Here is a 10,551-nt window from a genome sequence, read left to right on the forward strand (position 1 = left end):
GCTGCTTCTGTTTCGGCGTGGTCGAGTCCAGTCGGTAAAGCCAGAGGCGTAGCGAGGGGAGGGGCGGGGGGGACATATGTCCCCGGGCGCCGACCTTAGGGGGCGCCAAAATGGGTTGGAAAAACAAATTGAAAGTTTGAGGGGGGTGCAAATCGAAAGTTTGTCCCCGGGCGCCGGGAAGGGTCGCTACGCCTCTGGGTAAAGCTTATGTTTGCTAAACCGAAAAAGTCTCGAGTTCGAAACCCTCGGGCAGATGAGGCTCATTAGCTGGGGACAACCACTCTTCTAGGAGTAACTACTCCAAAATCAAACAACTGCTGCCTTGTAGTTTGTTCTTGATTGGACTGAAATCCAATCTGGAGCCTGTCTAGTGATGTTGCTGGTTGGTTTATGTATGCTACTGTGTCCAATCCATCCCCATTTGCGCTTTTGTATTTCTTTACAACTAATGCCTTACCCAGGTTTTCTCTTAAGTTCAACTTTGGTAATTTTTTTCAGGCCACCTAAAGTTCAATATGAAGCGGAGGCAACCGTTAATGGAAGTCTGATGTGGCTTTTGATGTCCGCATCTGTTCTCCCATCCTTGCTAACTACACTTCCTAAAGTGTAGTTATGTGAAGCGATCCACCTCAGAAATAGCCATTTCTTGTATTCTAAGAGGGAGCTCATGTTTTTTTTTTCAAATAATCTTTAAGCCTGTCTTAAGCATTTCTTCGCTGAGTTTACTTATCTTGGACTGGGCATGCTGTTGTGGTTTTGAGAGGAGGCTGACGTCATTTAGTGAGTCTCCACTGCATTCCAGATTTTTACTGTTATAAAATAATGTGTAATATATTTTAATTTCTAGAGACGGTCGGTTGTCAGTGAAGCAGAATCAGCAGGAATGTCGTGGACCCAACTGTGAAATCGCCCAAAACCGCGTAGGTCTACACGTTTTCAGTGTTTCTTCCAGACTTTTTTTCGCGGGGGGGGGGGGGGGAGGGGGGCAAGATTTTTTCCAGGGAGGGGAGGCGAACACTGGTTAAAAGTATGTTTTCTATATAAATTCCATGTCGTTCTTCCCCCCCCCCCCCCGAAGAGATGCCTGAAAGAAACTCTGCACGTTTTAATGTGCAGTTCCGGCATAACTTAATTGGAGCAATGATAATTAAACGTGTAACAAATAAATAAAAAGAGAGTGTTTCTTTCCGAGTTTCTTTCTCCGTGGGGAGGGGGCGCACTTGAAATTTATTTCGGGGGGGGGGGGGGAATCTGGTAAAAGTATATATTTATATTTTCTATATAAATTATATTTCGTTGGGGGGGGGGGGGCTCTGAAGAATGCTTGAAAGGAACTGTTGGCCAATATCACCCCATGTACTATTGCAACACATAACCAGGATGATAAATCACAGCCACGCATACATAACACGAATAAACATAACGCTAATGACAAGAAACACGTTAAGTTGTCTGTAAACTGATGTTTTGGTTGTTTTTTTAACTGGGAGACGCGGAATTTTTCATGTGACTTATTTGTGAGCAATGTGCGTGTATGAGCGGGTCGGCGAGGGGGGGGGGGTAATGTCGCCTTATGTTAAGTGACGTCATTAATGGACGGCCCCATAAGCTATTTAAATCCCTGACAAATATTTGAAACCTGACGCAATGAAATGTCGTTTCACCGAAACGTTCACGTTCCCATTCCGCAGTAGGTTAAGTTAGGGTCTATTTATAACACCTTGAAATAAGATTAAGAGGCAATCGAATTATAAATCCGTAATTTAAAAAAAAAAGGCCTTATGTTGAATTGGTTAGCTGTAATAAACGATATCATACTAAATCTATCTATATGGTTATTTTATAGCTTAGGGTTACTTTATACTTATAGGCTACAGTTGCGTAAAGAATATCGCAAACATTAATTAGACCTAACTGTAACACTAAGCCTAACACTGGTGGTGTCGTCCCTCCAACGCAACAGTTCTTTTGAAAAATTAGTCCAACTTTCAATTTACTGTTGAGGCTATTTTTAGCAGAATCATAAAGACCAACTGTCATATACCGGATAAGCCCAGAGGCTTCATATTTAATTAGCATTTTAAAAAAAACCCACTAGATTCTAGCTACTTATGTAGGCCCTACTCGTCTCGTCTGCAAAAAAAAAAAAGTATGCCTTTTTAAAACTGAAGGTATTTAATTAATTTAATAATACAAATTACATGTCACTAATTTACAGTGAAAATGTGATACAAGATATAACCATACGACCAGGCTTTACTTGACGACCTTGTAAAAGATTACGTCAGCCGGGTGACGTGTACTTCATAAATAGAGCAAACGAGCAATTTCGTCAGCATAGCAAAATCTCGAAGTCGGTGTATGATCAACCATTGCATATTCATGAGATAGCTTCGTCAAGGTTAGAAAGCTGATTGCTGATTGGTTAGCGACCGGTGTTTTGAGTTTATACAACGGCGCAGGCTCAGCTGTAGCGTATTTTCATTTCAGACTTTCTGCCGGTGTACTTTTGGATTCTTACTTATTTCTTTACTCGGCGTGAAGTTATTTCATCATTCGGTATACCAGCCGGCACGTTTGTGTTTTTGCCACATTAGACAATAGTTTTTAAAATGGTTCGTGTCGTTAGTCAAAATTTTAGTCCACCCAGAAGCCGACATAGCTCTGGTGAAACGGACAGAGATCTTGCGGAAAGAGCCAATGCAGCCCTCTCTTCTTTAGGCCGTAAACGTTTTGAAATTTCTGAATACGAATCGTCAAGTGATTCATTTTGGGATTCGGAATTGGATGACACTCTTGTATCTGAGGGTGGTGAAACAAGTAACGATATTAATGGAAATGAAAACGCTGAAAAATCGGTAAGCATTTATTTTATTTCATGACCTACTTTTATTACTCAGCTGCTGGTGATCAGCTGTCCAGGTGCTGATCGGCTGCATGCTCGTACTACGTCACAACATTGTAGATTTTTTCCAGCCTTTATACTTCGCTTGTCTGCTGTTTTGCATTAACCTCAAATTGTATTGCTTTTTAGCACTTCAAATAAACATAAAGAAAGCATTTTCCCATCTTATATTTTGATATACATTTAAATACATTTAAAAAACTCTTTGCAAAGCCCAGCTGATTGAGGTCATCAGGGGAAGTCATCCTGGTCCCAGCTGATCTGAGCCCCGCCCACATTTTAAAAGTAACTAACAAAACTTTCAAATTTACCCAATTTAAACTAATAATACATTTAAATTTTTCTTTCTTTTATATTAAAGTATCCTTATATAAAAGTATGACATACTTTTGCAATTTAAGAAGTATACTTGGAGGATATTTTCTGCATTTTTTTACCTCTCAAACTATGCAAAGACAATCTTGCATAAATTAACTTATTTTAGCCGTATTAAAATTGACTGTAGAAAGCATAGCCCCTCCTTCCTTTGTCCCCCTTCAGGCCTACGTTCTCGATAGCCCGGCTTGAAGGCCACGGATCTAGATCTACGTGATACATAGCCGCGATTGCGCTTTCAACATGTAACCGAAGCTAATTGCGAAATGTCTGGGCAGAGATAATTTAGATATTCTTAGGTCTAGAAAATCTAGATCTGGATGTTTTTATTATAAAGTCTATTTAATTAATAATTTTTTTCAAAAACTAAAATTACAAAGTTAAAAAATAAATTAAAATGAACTAATTATTAGCGTAAAGCTTATAATATTATAATAATATGAGTATTATGAGCCCTAGATTAGTAGTGTAGATTTAGATAGAATCTAGATTCTAGATCTATATAGAGATCTATAATTTAATTATATCTATATATACTTTGCCTTTTTACTAGTATACTTCTTACTCCCCCCCCCCCAAACAGAAATTGTCTTAAAGAAAACAGCTATAGAGACTATTTAGTATTTAGAACATTATTTTAAATACAATGAACATGTCTGTATATCTAAAAGATCATATTTATAGTCTACAAGCCTGTCATAACATGACAATGCTGTAGCTTATTGAATTGGTAGCCCACTACTAGCACTAGATCTAAGTCAACTACAACAAACAATGCATGCTTAGGCCTACTAATAATTTTTTTTATCCTTTGACTAGCTTAATTAATTAGGTTTTCCTAGTTAAGTTTCGGCCTAACTAAATATACTTATAATTTACATATTTGTAGAAAAATGTGAAACAAGCAAATGCTAAAGTAAATGTCTGTCGTCTGTCAATTCAAACTGCAGAACGGGATCATCATAATCTTTTCCCATTCATGCCCAAGATACATTTGGCAGATAAAGAAGAGTTCATCTGTTATATCTAGCAACCTCTGTATATGAAGGGATAGTGTGGTCAGCACTATGCCCAGCTGCTTTTATTTTCTCTAATGTGAGTTAGGTACCTAACAGAGCTGGGTGGACGAAGGGACATCTTAATGACTTGAACCCAGATTTGAACTCTAGACTTTCGAGACAGTCTAGTGCTCTACCTTAGGGGCACGCCGTCCCTACAGAATAGGATAACCTTCTGTTATAAATTAAGTGGACGTGTAATGTAAACCTACTTTAGATAACAATTAAACAAAATGACATTGAGTTTTATTACCTTAAACTTTAAGGCTTAAAGCCAGTGATAACATTGATGGATGTAGTGTGTTCAGTTGTGTTAAGAGCTAGGTCAATGATTAAATCTGCTGTGGTTATTGCTTTTGTGTATTCAAGATATTAAAATCCAACCTAAAAGTACCAAGTTTTTCTTTACTCCGTCTTTAAACATAACATTGTTAAACTTGCCAAGTAGTCTGATATGACCCTGAGGGCTGTGTTTTTTTTTAAAGGTATAGCCTAATCCAGGGGCGTAGCGAGGGGGGGGGGGCGGGGGGTGTGGACCACACCGGGTGACACCATTTAGGGGGGGTGACACCAAGGCAAAAAATAGCAAAATATAAAGAGAAAAACTTGAGGGGGGTGCAAATCGAAAATTTGAAAGTTTGTCCCCGGGAAGGGTCGCTACGCCTGGGGGGGGGGGTGGCACCATTAAGTCCCGCACCGGGTGACACCCGACCTCGCTACGCCACTGGCCTAACCAATGATCATTCTATCTGAGACTATCTCTAAGAATTTTATCTTTAAAATAGATATATCCAAACACTTGATTTATATCAGTACTTTTATAGGTTATTGAATACTTAAATTTATTTTCAGGAAGTGCAAATTAAAAGAAAAGAGCGACGACGTGAAAGAAATAAACTTTCTGCCCAAGCGTACAGACAGAGGCGAAGATATCAAAATGTTAAAGAACAGCAGGTAAGACTGGATTAAAGAAATAAATGTACCATCAGTAAGATAAAGTTCCCTTTTTGAACCCGATGGTCGAAGGGACAAAGGAGTTTGCCTGTTTCTGTGATCTGGCATATGAAGGAATAGTGCGGTCACCACTATGCCTTTGTTAGTTAGGTACCCATCAGAGCTGGGTGGACTCGGTGAGGCATGAATATATCTTCAAACTTTTATGACAATTGCTGAGGGAGAGGTTAAGGAAATATGGCTTTGTATATTTTTCTTTATATTTAGCTATGGTTGGGGGGGGTGTAGATATTTTTGATGTCATTTTGGAGCTGCAGGGCTGGGTTTTTAAAATATTAAAATGTGGGATACTAAAAAAGATGTGACACAATTTATGGACGACATTTAAGCAAAAATATGAACAATATTTAATTAGAGTAAATGTGCAGATGTTTAATTTGTTTTAAGGGACATACATAATGATGTAATAACTTGTAATTTGTAACTTTTTTTTTCAGCAACTCATGCAGCTGGAAGCTGAGAACAAAAGACTGCATAAACTTGTCGAAGCCCTAGAGAAAAAAACCGAAGATGCAAGACAGCTTTTGCGAGGACATTCAGTCCCCATGCCAGAACCCATGGGAGCTGCTGGAGGCTCGTGTCCCATTACACCACTTAGCTATGAAAATAGTGTTGAGAAGACGCCTAACAAGAACACACTGAGTGCTTGTCCTGCTTATGTGGCCCAGTTAGATTATAACCATCACCCTCCTTTCAACCCTAATTCTATGAAAAAATTAAACATAGATCCTTTTAAAAGATTACCCGTTCCTTTATTTTCAAATCCAAATCCTGTGTCTGTTAATCCACCTAACCAGGATAACCCCCCTGTTTTGTTAATCCCAGGGAATAAAAATCAAAGTATTGAAAAAAATTTAAATAGTAACGCTTTTAAAACCTTTAAGCCTTTGTCTAAGCCTTTAATGAATCAGGATGGTCCATCTCCCCTTAATCTTTGTAGTGCCCCAACTTGTAAAGATGAAACTAGAATCTCTCCTTGGTGGAATGTGAGCTCGGAATCTGTCTTTAGCGTTAATATGGAATCGTGCAATAACATAAATTTCAACAATGGACACTGCAATGCTGCCTCTGAAGTAGGATTTACAAATGATGCAAATGGCAACAAGAACTGTGATGAAAAGTTTATCCTCGACCCGTCTACCAATGCTAATTTAGTGACTTTAAATTTGAATCAAACCACAGCTGAGAGTTGTTTCCAGAAGCGTCCAGAGATAGAAAACAACCCTCGCAAGTTAATGTCTCCATCTCTCAAGTACAATGTGGCCCCGGCCGAACAAGTCATGCCTGTTTCTGTCAAGTAAATAAGCAAATCATGCTTGCTACCCCGTATTGCAAATTTAAAGCATGTTTGTAAAATTATACAAAGATCTGATCTCTGTTGGTTGAGAAAGCATTTGTTATAAATACTACATAATTTGAAATAAATGTGTAATTTAAAAAAAAAAGTATATAAAAATTGAGCTAAATATTGTAAATATATTTTTTAAATTTAGCTGAGTGTACATTTAAATTGCAACTTTGTTTAGTCATTTCGGAGCAATAAACTAAAATAATCTACCAGCAAGTAAATTAGAATTAATTATAAACGAAATACCTTTAGCTATTTTAAAAAAGCCAGTGCTAGATTTATAAATGGTGCTGATCACTTTGATATGAAACTTTTCCCCTGATAATTTTTTGCACATCTGTGATTACCGGACATGCTGTTAGAATCCAGCAACTAAGTGTAGCGACCCCCTTCTGGCGCAAAAAACTATTCCCCCTCCCCCCCTCCAATTTATATTTTTGTTAAAAAGCGCTTATCCCTCTCCCAATTCCAAAAGGTCAGGCGCTTTTTTAACAGTCACTGTCCCTTAATAGTTTTTATTTTGGTGTCACACAGTTGTTGTAGAAACCAGTTAAATAAGTCTGTAAAGCCAACTAGTAGTCTATCTTCTTTACTTTGTGTACTTTTTAGTAAAGTCTACTGCTCCTACCTAACTACGACTTTGGTAATGTGACATATTATATTGTTAAATATGTTGCTTCCTATGCGCAACACTTGGCGTGAATGACACTTAATAGTAACACCAACTTAATCTCTTTTCAAAGAATAACTGTAGAAATTGTCTTAGTAAAATTTATGTTTAACAAGCAATACTGAATTTGTTTGGGTAATTTGCTGTTTTCCCCCTTAAAAGATATATACGCTGTAAAATGTTTTACCAATATTGCTACAAATTAGCTAATGTACCTTGAATTTGTTTTTTATAAATTTTAAATTACCCTTTTTTTATATTTTAGCATGTATTTTTATAATGTGTAATATGATGCTTATTACATAGTCACATTTTTAAATTTAAAAAGTATGAAATATGAAAGTATGACATTTTATTGCTTTAAATAGTACAGAATGTGAGTGTATTCTTTAGTTTCTTTTATTTCTATGCATCCTAACATGTGCTTGTTTAATAACAGATTTTAAATACCAATACAAACATTTAAACTAGATAGATCAATATAACAAACTTAGGCAATCTTACATATCTAATACATTTAGTAAGCTTCCTATCATCAAAAAAGTAAATGGGAATATTTAAGCAAAAATATTTTTAAAAAAAGCTCACAAAAATCAATTCAAATAAAATGTATTAAATTTATCAAATCCTGGCAGTTAATATTTGTTAAATTATTTCATAGCCCCTTTAGATTTATTTTTGGTATCAGCTTTGTCTTCTGCTTATCTGTTCTTGATAATGAGTTTAATATGTACTAATGAGCTGGGTGAAAAAGTAAGGGTAAACCATTCAACCAGGAGTTGTAATCAACCATACTATGAATTACTATGTGTTTAACATTTTTAACTTAAAGGCTATTTGTTGGCTATTTTTACATTCAATTTAGCTTTTTCTTTTTAATGTTTGCTTATTATAATATTGTAAGGTTATAGTTAAATGGAGTTAGCTTTAAGCTTAAATAACCTATCTTTAAAAATGCATTTTTTAAATGAGTTCAAATTTTGCTACTGTTTTATATAGTTGAGCTCTAACAAAGATTTTAAAATGGTTTTTGCTTTGTATAGAACTATTTTAAAATGTTTTGTTAAACACATCATTATGTAATGGTTACCCTTGATTACAACCAGGCAGTAAAAATAAAATATCATTAAAGCTTATTTTCCTGTTTATTCTTATTTTTTTGGAAATATTGCAGCATACAAGTAATGTATGCATGGTAATTTTCTTTTAAAATAAATTCAATCATATCCTGCACAAAAGCAATCATCAATTTATCTGATTTGTAATTTGCCATATTAATAATTTTTCTAATTCTTTTTGTCAAGTATGTTGCTTAATAAACAGCACATTATCTTGTATTCATTGTCATTTTTAATGTTAGTATAAAAGTATTGAAAGTATGTTTGTTCTTGTCATTGATGGTGAGTTGGCTTTATGCAAGGAAATAATTTGTTGTAGATAGTAAATAAAAAAAAAACGTAAGTAATAGCTTACTTTTCCGTTTAGTCTGCTCTAGATTAAAATCTGGCTACTGTAATGTGACATTTTCACACCATCAAAATCAAATTAAGTCTACATTGCCTGTTAGCAGGAATATAATCTGGCATCTAAAATGGGCTAAATACTGAAAAGTGACAAAACCTACATTGGTTGTTAGGCATAATATACCAGATTCAACTAAAAGGGGAAACAAATATTTTAAAATTTGAATTTTTTTATTTTTCTCTATATACGGTACATAAAAATAAAAGACTATTGTGGTTCGAAACAGTTTACCCGAGTGCCATAAAACTTAGGGAGTTGATGAATAACCCCGAGAAGGTTTGTGTGTGTGTGTGGGGGGGGGGGGGGGTTGTGATTGATGGGCGGTGGTGGGAGAGGGGATTTAATTTTACATGGGCGGCCCCCGGCAATATGCGATTTGGCGCCCTGGTCTTTCCAGTGAGCGCTATGGATACTACGGTCGGTCTAAACAGTGTGATAGACAATAGATAAGATGGGGCATTACAAACGCTCACTAAATTGAATCAAGCGTGTCCGCCGGCGCCCTGGTATGGAGCAACTTTCAGTTTAGGTCCACAAAGACTCACATGGGCCGTTGAGGGCCATGTAATACGTTTTATTTTAATAATCAGAAAAATTAACCAAGGTTAGATTATAAACTGGGATGTTTCTTTTTGTCCGTAAAAAAATCCAAACAGTTTCTTCACTTTGCGAATGATGCAATTACCATCTATTTTTAGACATTCCAATCAGAAATTGAGATCGAGCTTCTAATAATAGACCATTAGTAACGCTAACATTGCATCAGTCACACTGATGTTTAAAACACATCAAATAATTTTTTTACGTGTTAAAGAAAAAATCCTGTTCATTTGTGTCACTTCAGCGAATGACGCAATCTGCATCATTGTTAAGAGGAAGCTATTTGGCACTCTGGGTTATCCCATGAGCATTACAGCGCCTGTTAGTTTTAAGGAGCCAGGGGCCGTAAGCGGCGTCTATGCGGTAGTGCAGGGGTCGGCAACCTGCGGCTCGCGAGCCGCATGCGGTTCTTTTGATATCAAGATGCGGCTCTCCAGCTCCTTGCACAAACACTAATAATCTTAATAAAAAAATAAAATATTTAAAATTTAAAAAATGTTAGTGGCTCTTTAAAACCAGGGAAATTTTGAAAATTGTAACTTTTGGCTCTTCCGCTTCAAAAGGTTACCGACCCCTGCGGTAGTGTAATGGGATGGGGGAGGGGGCTCCTGAGAACCCCTCTACGTCCCTGACACATGGGCGGTCACCGAAGTGTGTTCTACCTCATTATTTCGGTGAGTCATTAATGTACACTCAAGGTTTTCATGCGGTAGTATAGGTAAACCCGTGTCCCGATATTTATGATCCAAGCGCAGGCATTGTTTACATTTAAATAACTCACTTTTAGAAAACAAGGTCACGCGTCTAAGAATATAGGATTGGTATCGCATGGATAAAACCCTTCTTATATATTTCATCGGACTTTCTTATATTTCCGCGGAGGGGGGGGGGGGTGTCCGTAATTTTGTGACGGTGTGTGATGAGGGGGAGGGGTTCAGATGGTGCGACGTCACACTTTTGCATTAAAAAAAAAGCAAAGTTAGAAAATGAATTTTAGACGTTATTTCGCGTTTTAGAAAACTGTTTTAATAAATTTCAATAGGTATTGATTAAAAGA

At 36.7% G+C, this 10,551-nt stretch overlaps 1 protein-coding gene across 1 annotated transcript; it reads left to right on the forward strand.

The window, feature by feature from the left end:
- Window positions 1-2,408: 2,408 nt before the first annotated feature.
- On the forward strand, window positions 2,409-8,705 carry LOC131933443 (uncharacterized). Its single transcript, XM_059290209.1, has 3 exons — window positions 2,409-2,858; window positions 5,191-5,292; window positions 5,790-8,705. Exons 1-3 carry the CDS (start codon window positions 2,613-2,615, stop codon window positions 6,651-6,653), a joined length of 1,212 nt encoding a protein of 403 aa, XP_059146192.1. The 5' UTR covers window positions 2,409-2,612; the 3' UTR covers window positions 6,654-8,705.
- Window positions 8,706-10,551: the final 1,846 nt, after the last annotated feature.

This window comes from Physella acuta, unplaced genomic scaffold (assembly GCF_028476545.2).
Source record: "Physella acuta isolate Inbredline_101_S28 unplaced genomic scaffold, ASM2847654v3 ptg002509l, whole genome shotgun sequence".
NCBI classification, from domain to species: Eukaryota; Metazoa; Mollusca; class Gastropoda; family Physidae; genus Physella; species Physella acuta.